Consider the following 20,798-nt stretch of genomic DNA (forward strand, 5'->3'; position numbering starts at 1 on the left):
CATTTTTTTATATATTTACTTTATTTAAACATTTCTGCAAAAAGGCCAAATTCTAACCTTTGACTGCAACATATTTGCCTGACTGAGCTGAGGTGTAAAGCACTCATTTGAGGGCTTTAATGGACAAACTTTCACCTGCTGACAAATATCAAAAATACTTGATTTTCAGTATTTCTGATTGAAGTGGCATGATTTTGTCAAAATGGTCCTATTGTCTGAAAAGTCATTGCGTGGTATATACACGGGGTTCCATTATGTGGCTTTTACATCTTCTCGGGCTTTTCTCCTGTGGTCGGCGGCGCTAAGTGATCGCTCTAAAAGCTCTCTTCTCCACGTACTTCAGCTTGTACCTCCTCGTGAACCTAAAAGAGAGAGAAGCACATTTTCAAGAATGTGCATGTGAGCAAACCTGCTATGAAATGTGACATAAGAGGGACGCCGCCATCCTTACTTGGCTCGCTCTCTGGGTTCGATGAGGTTCCTCTTCTGCAGACTCTTGAAGCGGTCCTGGATGACGCTGCCCTCTGGCTGTAGCAGCATAGCATTACAAGAAGTTGCAGAAATTAAATATTGTGCAATTTTTGTAATACGTTCCCCGAGCTCAGAATAATCCTCATTCATATCACACAGTCTCATTTTAATGGAATTATTGAAATACCTTTAGTTGCCGTAGTGTATTGGCAAGCTCGTCGCTCAGCTTGACCTCAAGGTCCTGAGGTTGAAACCTGGACAAAGGGTTATGGTCAGCTATATGTTCAGATGTCAAGAATTCAAAAGCCTGTGGGGTCGTTAAAGGGCTTTTAGGGAAACGAAGGAAGCAGCATTTTGCAGCCAGAAGACTTGATGGGTCTCTGTGGAGTTCCCCAGTGAGAAAGCTTTTAACACATGGAGGTCGGTGTGATGAGGAGCGTGTGAAGTGCCTACTTGAGTTTACCCAGGCGCCTGGGCTGTGATTTCTGCGCTTCCATTTTGGCCTTCCGTAGCTTCTGCCTCGCAAAGGTTCTCTGTTCTTGGGTTTTGACGGCGGCTCTGATGGAGCGGATCTGGAAAAGCTGCTGTCGCTTGCTAGTCATGGTTCTCACGGCCTTCCTCCGTTGCTCCTAAAAGGAACAGAGATGGGGAATTGGTAAATCTACAAGCTTAACCATCCAGGAAAACATAGGATGTCGGGTTTAAACACTGATGACATCTATTAAACAAGACAAGAAGCAAAGAATTAAACAGACAGAATTCAATTTGGCTCAATTTGAAGATTGGACTCCTCTTTTATTTGGACTTTCTCTGACCATATGGCAACAGCTGCTCCTAAGGGACGAGGGTCGTAAACAGTTCACAGAAAAGGTCGATAAACAGTTAAAAAAAGCGGTGCCTGGCGGGGAGTCTGGCCCTGCTTCCTCTTCGCTTTTGTAGTTCTTGGGTCAGACAACATTTTCTGTTGATTACAATACATGAAAGAAACCTTCATTTTGCTTCCCCCCCTACACAATGGAGTTTTACAAGCCTTCTTCTTGGTAGGTTCAAAGACAGCTTTTGGTCTTCTCACCGGGAACTCATTTCGACAGAAAGTTTTTGTGATAACTTCGATAAAATTATTCTAACAGTATCTAGAAGTGCATTTACAGAAGAGAAGGAAGCTTCTCTTAGAAAGCAATGTCATATTTGCATAGACCTGGGCCGATATTCCTTAAGACAAAGGATGAATGAACATGATTTTGATAACTTTACCAGCCTTGATAAGGATAGACTTTATTTATCTCATAGATGCCATGTACATGCGTGTTCATGGGCTGCAAGAGCTGCATCAGTTTCAGCAGCTACGGGCGTGTCTAATACATCAATCAATCAATTAAAGTTTACTTATAGAGCCCTTAATCCCAAGTGTCTCAAAGAGCTGCACAAGCCACAAGGACATCCTAGGCTCAGATCCATATACATGCACATAAACTGTAAAAATGAATACCGCTGTAAAACTCACGATGGTTAGTGTGATTGTATTGAATTAAAATGATTGAAAAACCTTCAGCTCTCACTGGATCGGTTCACAGCAGAGTGTGAAGCGACGGGGATGAGAATCATCATCTCCACGTCCATGGTTCTTGCCCGGTAAAGGGTGGAGTGCAATCTCCGGATTGGGGAGGAGATCTTTCCCCAAGTGGAAGAGTTGAAATACCTCGGAGTCTTGTTCACGAGTGAGGGAAAAGTGGATTGTGAGGTCGACAGGCGGTTCGGTGCGGCGTCTTCAGTAATGCGGACGCTGTATCGATCCATTGTGGTGAAGAAGGAGCTGAGCCGGAAGGCAAAACTCTCAATTTACCGGTTGATCTACGTTCGCATCCTCACCTATGGTCATGAGCTTTGGGTTATGACCGAAAGGACAAGATCACGGGTAGAAGTGGCCAAAATTAACTTCTTTCGCCGGGTGGCGGTGCTCTCCCTTAGAAATAGGGTGAGAAGCTCTGTCATCCAGGAGGAGTTCAAAGTAAAGCCGCTGCTCCTCCACATCGAGAGGGGTGGGTTGGGCATCTGGTCAGGATGCCACTCAAACGCCTTACACGGGAGGTGTTTCGGGTGGGTTGGGCATCTGGTCAGGATGCCACTCAAACGCCTTACACGGGAGGTGTTTCGGGCGTGTCCGACAGGCAGGAGGCCGTAGGGAAGACCCAGGACACATTGGGAAGACTATGTCACGCATTCGCACGCAGCGACATGGTTTGGACTGAGACATTTGTAGCTTGATCTAAAAGCTCCTAAATCAAAAGTTTGTGTATAGAGGGGTTTGTAAATCGAGGTTCCACTGAATTAAAAAAATATTCTAAAATGTTAACAAATTAAAATAGTATATATACATAAACACACAAACAAAAATGAAAAAGTTCTTATGAAGCCAGAACAATATTGAATGTTTTCTGTCAAAAAATAATTTTGTGTAGCTATTTATTTTAGTATTCAAAACAGAACTACAACTTGGTTGAAAGATTTTAGTGAGTGTATAATTGACTTTTTAAACAAATTCAACAATACTACGATAATTATAGCCCTGACAGAAAAGGTATATTTTAATTTTACTATTTGTTTTGTTTCCCACTTTACAGTTTACATTTCAACTATAATGTTAAAATACATTAAAAATACAAGTTTATTGCATTTGAAAAGGTATACTTGCATCATTATTATGTATTAATTTTTACATCAGTGATTAATTTGGTCACAAGTTAATATTGACAATATTGTTTATCGGCGTAATTGGGAGCTCAATATATCATACAGCAAAATGTGTTATCAGCCCAGGCCTACATTTCCAGCAACAGCAATAGAAAAACACCTTAATTATGTAAGATTAATTCATTTGGACCGTCGTACCTCATCACCCTAACTCATAGATTCGTTTTAAAAGGGACTGTCTGCATGTAGCTTATCGTAACGGCGTACAGTACCCCATTCATATAAGGTTGCTGCGCAAAACAAAGTTGTGTCAAACAGGTGAGATGTGCCTCAGTAAATTTCCCCGTGAACACTGGTATTTATAGAAAAATGTAATGCGGAAAAGGTAGCATATTTCTACGCACCCTTTCGTACGGCTCACATGGGAATCAGCGACGCCCGATGTCACCATCAAATAAAGCTCATACATGGAAAATCAAAAAAAACTATTTCACGCTGTATACATATTCATTTAAATCTGGATACATTGTATATTTATTTGTTGGAGCTTACAGATGAAAACAGAGTTGTATTAATGTAGTTATATTTTTCATGTACTTATAATACGCTGGGCAATTGAAGTATTTTTATTTTGATCATTTTGAATTGAATGATAAGTCGGTAGGTGCAAGATTTGACAGTGAAAATGATTTTGTTGGTCTACTAAAGACCAACAAATATAAATTGCAGCACCATATTTTGTTACATAAAATAATGCTATGAATTTCGGAAATTATTACATTTACATTTTTTCCGATACATTTAGACTCAAGCGCAAATGTTTGGATTTCACGCAGCATAAATCAAGAACATTATTATTACCACTCAAATAGTTTTATAAGTTAAACAATGGTACAAAAACATTGTGCCAATAATATTTTAATTATCTAGAAAGTGTGACAAATGCCTACAAGAGTTTTACATATTGCGCAAGATGACTACTTGTTTTATATAACAAAATATTTTCTTTGATTAAGTGATACAAAATAAGACAACTGCTATAATTATTTGGACAAAAACTTGGCAAACAGAAAGCTAAAACGGGAACATAATTTTCCTTCTTCTTAGCAACAGTTCTAAGTCTGGAATGGACATTATGATCGGTCAACTATTGACATTCAAATGCCAATTACTTGTATTAGATTGTGTGAGGAGTCGTGGGAGTATATCGGGAGGAACTCTTATGTGCACAATTCACTGCAGGTATGAATATGAGAAGATTGCGTATAAATCGTTTTTTGTCTATTATGTACATTCTGAGATTTGTGCTTACGTAATGTTTTATGATCAGTTATACGCAGCGTTTTATAAAAAAAAGACCCCTGGTTTGCCAGAGACTAGGATAGAGCAGGACAAATTGGTGTTGACTACATAGCGACTCTATCCAGGGTTTCCCCAAGCTTAAAATCTACATGGGACGTGGCTGCCACGATCCTATATTTAGAAAGTAATCTGAATAATATTTTTCATAGAGTGGCGGAGTCACAAATCCTGTAAAGAATCTTTTGGCACATCTGAGAAGAACGCAAGTTTTTGCGGGTTTCAACGAGCACCGAGTGCTGCTGAGGCCACCTCCCCTTCTGAAAGCACTTAGTTTTGTTTGTTTTAAAAAAACGGATTGAAGAAAGTTCATGCGTATTTCTAAACACATTTGTTTGGCTTTGCTTTTATTTTTGTTACAAACACGCCATAGCCAATTATGTCTGGCACTCAACGAGGGTGGACGCTCCCCTTTCATTCACTTATCTCTCCTGCTTGCTTCTTTGTTTTGTCTTGTCTTAACTTTTTTCTTGCCTCTTTTTGCACTGCTCTCCAAATCTAAACACCAGAACTATTTATTTGTCCTCAACAAAATTGACAAGATCTTGGGTTTGGGGAACCTGCTGTCGTGACGAAGCGGTAGTTACTGGACACACGACGGACTCTTGGGAGAAGAAGGAGGGACGTGTGCCTGGCGACCCTTTTCTGTCGAGGACGTGAAGATATCCACCTACTCGGAATTATGACAACAGGACATCTGCTGATTGGAGTAAGAGTTGCTCTGGTTTGTCAACAAATTGGAAGTTGCTGGCAGTCTTCAAAGTACCCCAAAGCTGCCACAAATGATTGGAGGATGCGGGAAGAACTGTGGATTACATCAGACTGTCTACCCCGCAGGTTTTGAGGATCAGTCATAGACAATTTAGAGTGAAAAGCAAATTTTATTTTCACTCGCATACAAAATCATTCTAATTTGGATTGTTTCCCTGGTTTCGAGACTCTCCCGAAGAACAGCGCAGCGAAGTCAACAAACTGCCTTCTTGTCTCTCGTGGACACACACCTGCTGTTGTTGACTTTGGACGAGCCGACAATACATCAAGACCGCGGAACAGAGACACACTACGGGCTTATACACACACACACACATCCACAAAAAAATATATACGCCACACATACACACACCCAACCCAACGCCCTCGACGCAAATCCCGTAGGTGTGATGAATGGATGGTCAGCGCCTGACAGCTGCGGCCTACCACCATGACCTTGAACTACCTTCCCTCTTTTGCTAGATATCTCGAGACGTATGTTGTAATGTGTATATGTGCTTTGCTATGGAGGTTTTTTCCCACTCCGAACAGGGCCCCCTTAGGAGCCCAGTCTGGAATGCCTTTTTTTTTTACTCATCCTTCCCCAGCGTTTACCTTTTTCCCATCTTTTACGGGGCACCTTATGGCGACCCATCAGCGTTCTTGTTCTGTAACCCTGTACACTGTTTGTTTGTCTAATCTTGAACAGGTTTGTGCTGAAAACAAAGTTTCGTTGTACTTGTGCAATGACAATAAAGACCTATCCTATTATGCAAATTCACCTATTACATCATTACTGACCACCACCACTGAGGAAACACTGCTGCTTGTAGATTAAGCTACTTCTTCCTTTTTGAAAGCTTGCTAACACATACCTTTATTCTTTCTGCCTTTTCTTTTTTCCTTTGTTTCTCAGTCTTCTTCTCTGCCAGTACGATGGCTCCACCTCCAACCCCATCTTCCTCCCTCTCCTCAATGGGTGTTTCTTCTTCTTCTTCACTCTCTTCCACCAGGCCTTCCACTTGCTCCTGAAATATGATTTCCTACAAACAAACACACAGTAAAACCCAGGCTTGGCCGAATTAAGATCAAACATTGGCTTTTGGGACCCCCAGTACCGCAGTCACGACGTCTTCTTTGTTGACAGCCAAGCGTTTGTTAATTTTGTCTTCTGCCTTCTGTTTCTTTACTTCCACCCCGTGGGCCTCTTGCAGTAAAGCCTGAGTGTAGAGAGTGAGAGCATGTGATTAAGCAGTTTTGAAAGCAGAAATCTAAAACATTTTTGTTGGTTGTTTCTTCAACTGTAGCCTGTCAGGTTGTAATGCCACAGTTCTGCTTCTTTCGTGTCTCATAGTTTAACATCGCATACTACGCATATGGAAATTGTATGTGTGTGCTTTAGATGATTCCAATATAATCAGGAAGTGGACAGCTACAAATATCACAGTGCTTTCCATGTACATACTCAACCTATGTTTCATACCAAACCAACCCTTAGAACTAATTTGGTCATTTCTGACCTATCCCTGGCATTCCTTAAACTTGTGACATGTCTTCAGATTGTTTTTTATTCACACAAAAAAAATTCTAAATCTTTTATCAGCAGTTACTATTATGTAACTCGTGCTTTTATCTCCTCTTCAATGGACTTCAATAATGTATTTTATCCTCAAGGTGCTACACACCTAGTTACAGGGTCAAACCATAACAATAGAACTGCATTACATAATTTTTGCTCAAACTTATTCACCCAAATGCTCCCATTTGATTATAGAATTCTATTTAAAATGCTTTATTAAAAAAAGATCCCCCCAGAATACTCCTATGAAAAAAATTCTGGTCCACTTTTGTTCTAGAAATGCTCAAAATGAATGTACAGGAGACAAAACTACCGTTAACCTCAAATTGACACTACAGTCATGGTCTAAAGTTTACAAAAACTTGTGAAGGACATAATGTTATGGCTGTCTTGAGTTTCCAATAATTTCTACAACTCTTTTTTTTTTGGTGATAGATAGGAGCACAGACTTGTTTGTCACAAAAAACATTCATGAAGTTTGGTTCTTTTATGAATTTATTATGGGTCTACTGAAAATATGACCAAATACGTTGGGTCAAAAGTATACATATAGCAATGTTAATATTTGGTTGGATGTCCCTTGGCAAGTTTCACTGCAATACCGCGCTTTTGGTAGCCATCCACAAGCTTCTGAAACAAAAATGTAACTATTTGGCCACAATACCCAGCAATATGTTTGGAGGAGAAAAGGTGAGGCCTTTAATCCCAGGAACACCAAATCTACCATCAAGCATGGTGGTGGTTGTATTATGCTCTGGGCCTGTTTTTCTGCCAATGGAACTTGTGCTTTACAGAGAGTAAATGGGACAATGAAAAAGGAGGATTACCTCCAAATTCTGCAGGACAACCTAAAATCATCAGCCCGGATGTTGGGTGTTGGGCGCAGTTGGGTGTTCCAACAGGACAATGACCCCAAACACACGTCAAAAGTAGTAAAGGAATGGCTAAATCAGGCTAGAATCAAGGTTTTTGAAAGGCCTTCCCAAAGTCCTGACCTAAACGTATGGACAATGCTGAAGAAACAAGTCCATGCAAGAAAACTAACAAATGTAGCTGAACTGCACCAATTTTGTCAAAAATTCAAACAGAAGCTTGCCAGAAGCTTGTGGATGGCTACCAAAAGCACCTTATTGCAATGAAACTTGCCAAGGGACATTTTGACCCAGCAGATTTGGTCATATTTTCAGTAGACCCACAATAAATTCATAAAAGAACCAAACTTCATGGATGTTTTTTGTGACCAACAATTATGTGCTCCAATCACTCTATCACAAAAAAAAAGGAGTTGTAGAAATGATTTTAACCAGGTTTTATTTAATAGATATAAATTATTTTCCATTGCAGAAGAAACATGTTTTCCAGAATCAAATGGCAAATAAGCAATAACATAGATTAGTTCATTGCGTGAGAAGGGAGCGGTCAAAACAATCATAATTGATTAAGCATGTATGTACTTTTAGGTGCATGAATTAACACAAAAATATATTTTTAAATAGAACAAAACTAAATTTTTTGAGCCATTTGGGGAACTTTTGAGGTCCAGCTTGCTCCATAAGCCAACCGTTACTTGCTCAGACCGCAAAGTGTTTGTGCAAGTTTATATCGGTGTAGGTTGTTTATTAATGGGGAAATACATTAATGTCTCTTGTTTTAATGTTAGCATTAAAACTCTCGAGTAGGGATGCAACAATAGTAGTATTACCATTCTAAATAAAATGATCAAAACACAGTGATTGATAACTGTCCTTTGATAAACTCACTAACTGGCTGGGACCAGCTCTCTAACTTTAATGCAAACATGAAAACAAAAGACCAAAACTTATTTTTCCCCATTAAAGAACCATACCTTGATTTAAACTTAAGTCCCACCACAGGTTTTCTACAGGATTTAGGTCTGGCGACTGTGAAGGCCACTCCAGAGTCTTCCAGCCCTTCTTCTGCAACCACTCTGATGTTGATTTGGAGGTATGCTTGAGAATGTTGTCCTGTTGGAAGGGCCAACGTCTCCCAAGCCTCAGCTTCGTCACTGACTTCATGACATTTGCAGCTAATATATCCTGGTAGGAAATAGAATTCATAATGCCTTGAACGCGCTGGAGATTCCCGGTACCTGAGGCAGATAAACAGCCCCAGAGCATGATTGACCCCCCCCACCATGCTTAACAGTAGGCAAGGTGTTCTTCTCTTTGTAAGCTTCATTTTTTTCTCCTCCAGACATAACGTTAGGGACGGCGTGGCGCAGTGGGAGAGTGGCTGTGCGCAACCCGAGGGTCACTGGTTCAAATCCCACCTAGAACCAACCTCGTCACGTCCGTTGTGTCCTGAGCAAGACACTTCACCCTTGCTCCTGATGGTTGCTGGTTGGCGCCTTGCATGGCAGCTCCCTCCATCAGTGTGTGAATGTGTGTGTGAATGGGTAAATGTGGAAGTAGTGTCAAAGCGCTTTGAGTACCTTGAAGGTAGAAAAGCGCTATACAAGTACAGCCCATTTATTTATTTATTTATTTAACGTTGATTCATAGGCCCAAAGAGTTCCAGTTTTGTCTCATCACTCCATAGAACAGTTTCCTAAAACCTTTGGGGTTTGTCCAGATGATTTTTGGCATGCTGGAGTCTATTTTTCTTGTACCTGCTAGTCAGAAGTGGAGTGCGCCTGGGAGTTCTGGCATGGATGCCTTCATCTCGTAGTGCGCGCCTTATTATCTGGGACGAAACCTACGTTCCCCCCTCTGCAATGTCATGTTGTAGTTCCTCAGCTGTTACCCGGGGGTTTTTCACCACTGTACGCTTCAAACACCGGACAGCAGTTGCACACAGCATCCTCTTTCTACCACGCCCAGGTAGTGTTTCCACTGTGCCTTTAGCTTTAAACTTCTGAATTATGCTCCCAACTAACTGTGTCTCTTGGGATGTGTAGTGTCTTTGCTATTTTCTTATATTCATATCCTTTCTTATGAAGAGAAATTACCTCCTCTCTTGACTTCTTTGACCACTCCCTGGACTTCACCATGTTGCAAATATACCATTGACCATCTACAAGAAGCTGAGCGTCACAGTCTTTTTCAATCAGTTTAATTGTTGCTCGTTATGGTTCTAATCACATCGACAGGTGTTTTCAACACCTGATTGAAAAGACCTTATTCAAATTCTGTTCTTAAGAGTTATGACCTTCAAGGGGTTGAATAATTTTGTCAATGAGATATTAAGAGAAATGACACTGTTTGGCATGTTACAAAATATAATGTTGTAATTCAAGTTGCATTTGTCTATTTAATGCGTGTTTATTTGATATGACTATAAACAAAATATGGAATAAATGTCCTACTTGCTAAAACACCAAAATTGTGTGGGGGTTGAATAATTTTGATCACAACTGTAGTTGTAACACTGAGTACAGTATTCGAATGATTACTTTGGGGCCGTGACAAGGTAAGAGCGATTTACCTGATGGGAAAAGAAGTCTGGGTTGTAGGAACCTCCAGGAGCAATCACTTCCACCGCAGGGAGCACAGATGGCTTCTTATTTAACTTGTCTGGGCGCTAAGGTAAAATAAACAAATAATTACATGGTTCAGAAAAAATAAATACAACCAAAGCTCATGATGATGGAACACAACTGTATTCAATTCTTACCTTGACTCGCTTCTTGCCTGTCTGCTGAAGGTACCATGGATCTGCTGAATCTTTGGCTGTGTCACACACTAACAAAAAGTGTATGAGCATTAATAATAAAATATATGATTATATATTAGCAAAAATGTGTAAAGGTGCTGATGGTGCAGCCAGAGTAGCAGATCCCACTTGTGGAATTTAATGTCATCATCACAGATCAATAGACATGATTATGTAAATTGAGATGCGTTACAACCTGTAGATGGCTAAAAACACACCTGCAGAATAAAAGTAACCATATAAACAGGTACAGTCTGAAATGCTCAGTTTAGTGACAATGTTCCTCATACTTTTATTTTGTTGCGGCTTTCCAAGAATAAATTCTAACCGCCACAAATGCATTTGGTGCTACCCTTTTGCCTTTGCTTATGTGACCATAGAGATGATAACCGAGGTAAATCTCAACGGTTAGCATTACTGCTTTAACTATACATTTTTAAACCGTGATTGATAACTGCACTTTGATAAACTCGTGGACTGGGGGTAGCTCACTAGCTTGAATGCTAACTTAAACACAAAATACATTAACATCTTTCCCCATTAAAAACCGACATACTCCAATGTAAACTAATCAAAAACACATTGATGTCTGAGCAACGAAATATATTCAATTGTGCACATTGAACCTACTTGGCAACCTTGTGCTTTTTTAACATGGAGTGCTCGTTTTATACTCAGAAGAATATCAGACAAAAGTGTTTTTGTGACACGCTCAAGGACCGCTGAATAAAGTAGGACACTACAACACCAGCCAGACACCGACTTATTAGTGAAGCATAAGAAACAAAACATACAAAATAGTAGGCTTTGTAACAGAGGATCTATTTATTGTAGTTATTTTGAAAAATATTTTCATTTCAGTGTGTTTAAGTACTTTTTAAGCACATTCAACAACATTGCAATAACGATAACCGATCATTCTGGTCACAATAACTGTTGCTACCTCCTTAATTTCTGTACTTAAATATTTTTGAATGTCACTTTTTTGTCTGATTCAACTCCTCAGATACACCATGTACTGAAAAAAATAATATCTTAGTCTCATAATATTCAGTCTACAACTTATACTTTCTTTTCACTGCAAATTCAGTTTTTGCTGACAAGTAATATAAAAAAAATACAAATTTTGAATGGAAAAAAAAGTGTTCCATGTGTTAGCTGCACGGTTGCACCCCTAGAGCAGGGGTCACCAACGCGGTGCCCGTGTGCACCAGGTAGCCCGTAAGGACCAGATGAGTAGCCCGCTGGCCTGCTCTAAAAATAGCTGAAATAGCGGACCTTACCAGTGAGTTGCCTCTATTTTTTTTAATTTTATTCATTTACTAGCAAGCTGGTCTTGCTTTGCTCGACATTTTTAATTCTAGGAGAGACAAAACTCAAATAGAACGTGAAAATCCAAGACATTTTTTCAAAGACTTTAAATAAATTCATTTATTTTTTTACTTTGCTTCTTATAACTTTCAGAAAGACAATTTTAGAGAAAAAATACAACCTTAAAAATTATTTTTTGATTTTTAAACACATATACCTTTTTACCTTTTAAATTCCTTCCTCTTCTTTCCTGACAATTTAAATCAATGTTCAAGTAAATTCATTTTTACTGTAAAGAATAATAAATACATTTTAATGTAAATCTTCTTTTTAGGTTAGTTTTTTTTCGACGAAGAACATTTGTGAAATATTTCTTCAAACTTATTATGATTTAAATTCTAAAAAAATATTTGTCTTTGTTAGAAATATAGCTTGGTCCAATTAATTATATATTCTAACAAAGTGCAGATTGGATTTTAACCTATTTAAAACACATCATCAAAATTCTAAAATTAATCTTAATCAGGAAAAATTACTAATGATGTTCCATAAATTCTTTTTTTTTTTTTAAAGATTCGAATTAGCTAGTTTTTCATTTTTTTTTTCGGTTGAATTTTGAATTTTAAAGAGTCGAAATATATTTATAAAAATATTGATCTGTTTCTATATATACATTTGTGAGAAATCATTAAGGTGATCAGTGTTTCCACAAAGATAAATATCATTAATTATTAATAAAAACATAGAGTTAAAGGTAAATTGAGCAAATTGGCTATTTCTGGCAATTTATTTAAGTGTGTATCAAACTGGTAGCCCTTCGCATTAATCAGTACCCAAGAAGTAGCTTTTGGTTTTAAAAAGGTTGGTGACCCCTGCCCTTGAGAATATCAATGTACTGATCAAGCTTTTAAATCTTGAAGAGAGCGGAATTGCTAAGTCTGAGCTACATGCTAAATGCTAATAATGCTAGTTACGATGCATGCGATGATAAAGCACTCGTTTTTCTGGTAGTCCTTGTTTGACATTTTGGAAGTATTTCAAAGATTATATGACGTGTGTATTTTCATGAATTGTGTATGGTGTCGGCTGCACATTTAGTTGAGAAGTTTAATACGTTTTTTTGCCATAGAGTTAATAGCAGTAAGTACAGCATAAACACAGCTCGTTCGTTGAGTGCGCTGTTCTCTTTTTTTAGGGTCACGTGACAGCAGGGTGATATAGTCGAATCAAAAAGTAATTGTTTGTTTATCCACACGATAATGACATTGCATCGTTTCAGACTTTCCCACAATAAAGCCTGTTTTAAAAATCTTAAAATTTCGACACCACCTAATAACTAAGAAGACGGCGCAGGAGTTGTTTAAGTGTTGCCAACTTAACGATTCAGTCGCTATATTTATTGAGTATTCAGAGCGCTCTAAAAATGTTTTCAAAAAAACAAATTTTGACTTTTTCTGGTCTTACTGGACACTATCAGACTAAGTTCCTTGTGATGCAGATCACTTTATAGTCCAATATATAAATAAAAGGGATATATTCATTGGTCAGGCAAACAACACTCACGTTGTTGACTCCATATGTCAAAATAGTCTCTGTTTAGGTTGTTGTTGGCCTCTGTCACAGACTTTTTGTCTCCTTTGTTCAACAACGGCTTTCTGTTGAGCTGCTTCCTCTGCGTCCGCGTCACAATGCCCTTGGATGCCAGATGTTCTGCCTTCTGCGCAGAACGACGAAGTTTTTTGGCATTGGGGTGTTGGTGGGATAACACACTGGCGAAGCGCACAGAGAAGGGATGGTCAGTTAATTTTGTTGAGCATAAACAGGAATATAAAAAAATATTTCAACATGTTAATGACCATGATTTACTGAACAAAAAATTTAAATAAATACACATAAAAGAACAACATTTGGGTAAATTGCATGTAACCCGGTCTACAGATTTATACATTTTTAAATCCTCAGATCCCAGGACACCATTTACACAACAGTTTCCTGAGCTCCTATGTGTTGTCTTCACATTTCCAAGAAGGAAATACTGGGAGCGCAAGGATGAGATCATCACTGGACAAACTTACAGTACGTATTTGTTGAAAACACACTAAGAACTAAAGTTCTACATAGGTCTAGGCCAATCAAACGATAAATAAAAAGGAACTCGATAATTTTCCGAACACGGATTAACTGCCATATTTATGTTTTCTCTTTGTCTTCTGCTTCCAAACAGTGTTAAAGAGGTTTCACTCTGTGCATCGCTTTCAGCACCTGAGTGTGTTCATTTAATAGTCAAATTAAATGAACGAAGTAAATCCTCTCGTCAGTCATACGCAATCTTTGCCTCTGTGAACGGAAGCAACAAAGCCTCAATAGTCGCTATTGAAAAGCGCAGCAGGGTAACAAAAATTAGGAGGTAAAAAAAGATGATTGCAAAGCAAATCTTCTGTTGTGGGAATATTTGGCGTAAAGACAAAAAATACAACACACAACCAAAAAGTCTTTCAACTGGGGAAAATCTGCACTAAAGGATGTTCAATATTTATTTGTGCAATTTTTGCTAACCGGGATTAGGGGGTCAATTTGTTTGTTTATTTTGGATAATCAAATGTTTTTAGCCTTCCAATCACTTAGACTTCCTTTTTATTGTCATTTAAATTTGAACTTTACAATACAGATAAGAACGAAATTTCATTGCACTAGCTCATTGTACTGCAGGATGAAAAAATCTATAGGAATATGGTGCAGACATAAATAAATAGATTACTGTACAGATAAATATATTGCACTTTTACATATGCATCCACATTTATGGGTGTATGTTACATTGTCTTTTATATTACAGCGAGTAATTCCATTTTTGGGGGGAATTGAGGGGATTATTATTATTATTATTATTATTATTATGATCACAATAGGTTGTATTCACCTGACGTTATGTCCGACTCATTAACACGAGTGGCTCGATGTGGTGGTAAAGCGAGCGTCTATTAAAGTGTTCAGGGCGGCATTTTGCCTTTCAAAAAGAAAAATTTCCTATGCTTGTACTGTTTTAGGCTGTTGGAACCGTTCAATTCGTGTAAAGGATATTAGTTTTTTCAGTGTCCCTTGAGTGGTAATCAAGAAAGACGAAATAATTCAAGTCGAAGAACGCACAAATTTGCAGTGATCACGTTGTAAAGGTTTCATTGATATATTTTTAACATTTAGTATTTCCCTTTTAAGTATTTGTCATCATCATATCACTTTTGCAATGAGTGTTTCGTCATGAGTGTTTTGCTCGTATTTGGTTTCAGCAGTAAGGTCTAGGCCCCTTGCATACTCGGACATGTTGCACACAGTTTGCTGCACAGTAGCCATATTGGTTTGGTTGACCACCACTTCAAGTAAACATGTCAGGAAAAAGTTGTGTGACAAAATACAACATGTAGTAAAACAAATAATGATAAATACAAGCTCCATTCACAGACAGAGTCCCATTGCTTTTATGAGCGGTCAAGCGAGTCAAAAGCCGAAAAAAAAAAAAATATTATTTTTTATTTTTTTTTTATTTGTGGCGGGCCGCAACAAATAAATGAATGTGTGGGAAACCCTGCACTAGGTGTGGCGAGCAAATTGTGATTACATTAGTGCTTAAAATAATACTGACAATAATATATATTTTTGCAATAATTTGTGGGACAATGTATCATCCAGCAAACGCTGTTGTCGGGCCAGGCCTAGTAAGAGATAGTTCCAAACTACAGGCTGCGTCCGATTAAGTTGCTTGTAATAATATCCAATGGGAATAGTCACAAAGTTATGATGGGTACTTACTCTTTAACTGGTGGTATGTGGGAGTCATTCTGCAGGATCATATCTATCCTGAGAGGACGCTGCAACTTCCCTTTCCTCTTTTTCCCCTCCAACTGATCCGGTACTATAAAAAAAAAAAAAGAACAATTTTAAATCAACTTAAAACACTTTGTTATTAAAATGATAATTTAACCCTGTGTCCCGGTACAGACAGGCTTCGTACACCTTTTCCATGGCCAAATTCAAGCACTTTCAAGATAAATTTTCCAGTTTTTCCAGTATATTTCAAAAGGCGAAAACCAGTGTGAATAAATCCACAGCCTTGTTGTTTGAGGTCAACAAATGCTGTCTGTAGGAAAAATGTGGAAAATCTGCAAAAACCTAAGCCTAACATTGGACCAGCAGTTATCATTAACTAAATGGGGTATAGAAAATTAAGCAGTGTTTCTGTAGACTATTCAATGTCATTGTTGCTGCAAACGTTGTTTACTTGTTTGTTTGTATCATCATCATTCATGTATACATCATTGCTTACAATAAATAATTATTATTGTTTGCTTGTTTCTATGTATCATAATTCATACATACATCATGTTCATTAAAACGACAACCTCCCGGCATGATGGACTGATGCACCACTGTTGGCTTTCAACAGTTGATCTGTTGAAAGCCAACAGATCAACTGTGTAGCTTTCATTTTTATGGAAACTTATTTGATTTTTTTTCCATTTTAAAATTAGCCTATTAAGTCAGACTACCTAAAAATTTGATGAACATTTTTCCAAGCACTTACAAGCACTTCACCCAAAATTCAAAAAAATGTTTTATTTTCAAGGTTTTTAAGCACCCGTGCAAATCCTGTAAAGGAATACGCAATGTGTTAATTAATAAGAGTAGGGCTGGGCGATATATCGAAAATACTCGATATATCGTGGGTTTGTCTCTGTGCGATATAGAAAATGATTATAACGAGATACGTTCTCACGCAGTTGCTTTTAGCTGCGAGCATTACACTACAGGTGTTTCTCACTAATTATTCCCTCTCGTTCACACTGAGATGTAAAACGAGCGCACCTTCTTACATACGTCACATACAGTCGCACGTGCAACATGACATTGCACATGACACGCCCTCGCGGAGCAGAGAGGTAGCGACACGGGTAAAATTAGCTGTGGTGCTAACCGCACGGTGCGAGTGATAATACGAGAGAAAGAAAGTGCGAATTTAGGAACAAAAGGAGGAAGAATTAATTCCAAGAAAAACAGCACGGTGTCCATCGTCTGGCGGTGGTTCTGCTTCAAGCGTAAATATGTCAAACAGACAACCGTAATACAAAGTAGCAGCACTGCTAATGTAGCATCATTTGAAAAGTCCCCCGCTAGAGAATAAGGAGTTCTTGAACCTCCTCATGTCAACATTTTGACAGGTGCCACACCAACAAAATGCCCAAGCAACCATTTCCACATCAACACCGTATGAAAAAAATAGTCAACAACAGCAGGAGATAAAATCCGCAGTAACCTACCACATAGCGAAGGACATACACTATTTGATTTCCTCTTATGCAGCTCATTTTTATTTGACAGTTATTGAAATTTCTTGTGTGACATCATGCACAAAAGTGTCCTTTATTCGTTTTAAACTAATGTAGTGGCTTCTGTACAAAAAGTACACTTTAAATTAGTGTTGTTTTGATATGTCATCTTAGTGACATCATGCACAAAAGTGGACTAATAACTTGTTTTAAAATGTCTCTGACAATCTTGCACTTTCTGTTTTGGAAATGACATTAATGTTTGTGCCACTGCTTAATAACTGTTTAATAAATACAGTTTTGGTAAATTGACTTAGTCGTGATTTCCCCCTCTGCATAAAAGATCAAAAAATAGCATATTTTAATGCAGTATGATCAAGAATGTTTTAATGTAGACCAGTGGTTCTTAACCTGGTATCGATCGAACCCTAGGGGTCCGGTGAGTCGGTGTCAGGGGTTCGGCGAAGGTCAAGACACACCCTAATTTGTGTTAATAAAAACTTCTCCATATCACCGTGTTATGGATACCCCCAAACAAAGTTCCCTTTAATTTTCTGTCTGATTTGCAGGTGTGTAAATGTTAGAATAATTACGTATAAGTTATCACACAACTCTTATGCTTCAAGGCCGTTGCTAGTTTTTATCTATAGTGCTGAAGTTGTACTTTTCTATCCGTGCAACGGCACACAACTTGTAATCTTGCTTTGCGAGTGTTCTCGTGTCAGCAGTTTGTTTCCAGACCCTGCCTGCTGACAGCCAAGGACGGACATCGAGTACCTCAACGCGGACAAAACAGAGACAGGGCGAAATCACGAGTGTCAGCACATTTCCATTCTGAAAAATCACTTGCAATACCCCTCCCTTCAGAAGCAGCCTCAGTGATGTTAACTAAGGACCTCCCGAATAAATAGAGGAGCACGTGGGACTGTACCTTAGAGCGTAAGGTGAAAGTGTAACTGAGGGTACAGCCCAATACGTCTCTCCTCATGAGTAAAATTCAACTCTGTCTCTGCTTGATTCTTTCTTCTTGTCTTGTGTAACAGATAGTTTGGTGTTTGAACCTGACAGGAATTTGTTGTGAGTTCATGCACTGTGTTGGTTTTGTTCTTGGAACAAGGTGATGTTCATGCACGGTTCATTTTCTGCACCAGTAAAAAAAACCTATGACTTAAAACATACGAATTAAAAAACTGTATATATAATAATATCGTTCACTGAAGAAGGGGTTAGGTGAATGCGCATTTGAAACTGGTGGGGTTCGGTACCTCCAACAAGGTTAAGAACCACTGATGTGTAGACACATAGAATCATCATACTGCTGTGATTATATGCATCAAGTGTTCATTCAAGGCTAAGACAAAATATCGAGATATATATCGTGTATCGTGACATGGCCCAATAATATCGATATATTAATAAAAGGCCTTATCGCCCAATCCTAAATATGAGTATCATTTTTTTTAAACATAGTACAAATCCAACATGTGCACGTGATATGTAGACATTTTATTTTTTACCTTTAGGGACATGTTTTGGTTTCGGTCCAGCATCCAAAAAGAATAAACTGTCATCTGGCTTCTGGGACAACAAGCCACTGTAAAAAATAAACACACACACAAAAAAAAAAAAAACAGACCACATGCTTTAAATAAAGCACTTAGCATGTAGTACTTCCACCTTTATAACAACGTAGCTTTTTTTAAAGGCCTACTGAAACCCACTACTACCGACCACGCAGTCTGATAGTTTATATATCAATGATGAAATATTAACATTGCAACACATGCTAAAATGGCCTTTTTAGTTTACTAAATTGCAATTTTAAATTTCCCGCGAAGTGTCCTGTTGAAAACGTCGCGGTATGATGACGCGTGCGTTTGACGTCTCGGGTTGCAGCGGACATTATTTTCCAGCCCGATCCAAGCTATAAGTAGTCTGCTTTAATCGCATGATTACACAGTATTCTGGACATCTGTGTTGCTGAATCTTTAGCAATTTGTTCAATTAATAATGGAGAAGTCAAAGTAGAAAGATGGAGGTGGGAAGCTTTTAGCCTTTAGCCACACAAACACAGCCGGTGTTTCCTTTTTTTAAATTCCCGAAGGTGAAGCTTTACTATGGAACAGAGCGGTCAAGCGAATATGGATCCCGACCACATGTCAACCGACAGGTTTCGGTGAGAAAATGGTGGTAATATGTTGGCTCTTACCGTAGTTATGAGCGGAGATGGCGTCCTCCTGCAGCAGCTGCGGACTAAAACCTCCTCCCACCGGAGACGCTGCGGTCACCACACCCGTGGCCACACCCCTCCGACTTTCAGGTACTATATAATCTCACTAAAACACTAGTAACACAATAGGCAGATAAGTGATTTTCCAGTATTATCCTAGTAAATGTGTCTAATAACATCTGAATCGCTATCACTGCCCTCGCCTTTTTTTTTCCTAGTCCTTCACTCTCGATATCCTCATCCACAAATCTTTCATCCTCGCTCAAATTAATAGGGAAATTGTTGCTTTCTCGGTCCGAATCGCTCTAGCTGCTGGTGGCTATGATTATAAACAATGTGAAGAGCTCTACAACTAAAGACGTCACGTGCACATCGTCTGCTACTTCCGATAAAGTCAAGGCTTCTTTATTAGCTACCAAAAGTTGCGAACTTTATCGTCGATGTTCTCTAATAAATAATTTCAGCAAAAATATGGAAATGTCGAAAATGATCAAGTATGACACATAGAATGGACCTACTATCCCCGTTTAAATAAGAAAATCTAATTTCAGTAGGCCTTTAAGCATGTTGCGCGCCCTTAACACAGACTGGCAAACATAAAACCTACTTTAGATGAAAACAAGACTACTCAGTGTTGGCTTACAAACAACATTATAACCGCGAACATGTGGGCTAACTCACCCGGTCCTCTCTTGATGTCTGATGTCCTCTAAGAAATCATCCACGTCATCAATATTGCTGTATTTGTTCCAGTTCTTTTTCTTATTCTTGTTAACACGTTTTCTTCGAGTGCTAACCCCGCTTTTGGGATCCAAGTTCTTTAAACTTAAAAATCCTGGCTGCGAGGCTGCCACGCGTTTTAGCCTCCTGCCAGGCGCCATGTTGGACTCCAATAGAAAGAAACACGCGTCTTCTTCTTTGGTCTTATTCACTAGCGCCACTTAGAGGTGGTATACTGTAACTGCTATATAACTTGTAATACAAAAAAAGTTAATTAATCAGTCGTTTTTTTTAATGTTTCGTCTTTCTCAGAGCTTTGAGCATTATTTTCAACCATCTACTAGAAAATATGGCGTGTGTTTATAAATAAGACCTAATACAAATCCACAAGTGGCATTTTAGGTTGGATACACATGTGTTTATAAGGTAACAAAATGTAAAATATATGGATTTTATTTTGCATTAAAAAGCCTGGTTAAGTTACTAATTTTGCCCCCACATCTCAAAGAAAAACAAGTTTGGTGTTTGGTTGTTTTTTTGTATTGCAATAATAAAAATAATTTTATTAAATATATGATGATTTAAAATGTGTTTATGGCGGTGTTTATGTGACTGGCCATTCTCTTTACGAGTTAAAAAACGGTAAAAAATATATTCCAATTGAAAATATATATATATATATAAGGATAGGACA

The 20,798-nt window shown here is 38.5% G+C and overlaps 1 protein-coding gene across 1 annotated transcript; it reads right to left on the reverse strand.

The window, feature by feature from the left end:
• On the reverse strand, nucleotides 1–20,328 carry nop53 (NOP53 ribosome biogenesis factor). The gene is made up of 12 exons (XM_061918904.1): nucleotides 20,066–20,328; nucleotides 18,672–18,748; nucleotides 15,641–15,743; nucleotides 13,397–13,602; nucleotides 10,484–10,551; nucleotides 10,295–10,390; nucleotides 6,390–6,491; nucleotides 6,147–6,314; nucleotides 925–1,100; nucleotides 659–725; nucleotides 452–528; nucleotides 1–362 (listed from the first exon to the last, which is right to left on the reverse strand). Exons 1-12 carry the CDS (start codon nucleotides 20,263–20,265, stop codon nucleotides 302–304), a joined length of 1,401 nt encoding a protein of 466 aa, XP_061774888.1. The 5' UTR covers nucleotides 20,266–20,328; the 3' UTR covers nucleotides 1–301.
• Nucleotides 20,329–20,798: the final 470 nt, after the last annotated feature.

This window comes from Nerophis ophidion, linkage group LG13 (assembly GCF_033978795.1).
Source record: "Nerophis ophidion isolate RoL-2023_Sa linkage group LG13, RoL_Noph_v1.0, whole genome shotgun sequence".
Lineage (NCBI taxonomy): Eukaryota > Metazoa > Chordata > Actinopteri > Syngnathiformes > Syngnathidae > Nerophis > Nerophis ophidion.

Bases quoted from the DNA above. Each gene is read 5' to 3' on its own strand.
- nop53 (XM_061918904.1), bottom strand. From the start codon at position 20,265: ATGGCGCCTGGCAGGAGGCTAAAACGCGTGGCAGCCTCGCAGCCAGGA. The intron at 18,749-20,065 runs GTGAGTTAGCCC...TATTTTTTACAG, and splicing joins AGACATCAAGAGAGGACCGG to TGGCTTGTTGTCCCAGAAGC. The intron at 726-924 runs GTAGGCACTTCA...CCCTTTGTCCAG, and splicing joins AGGCGCCTGGGTAAACTCAA to GTTTCAACCTCAGGACCTTG.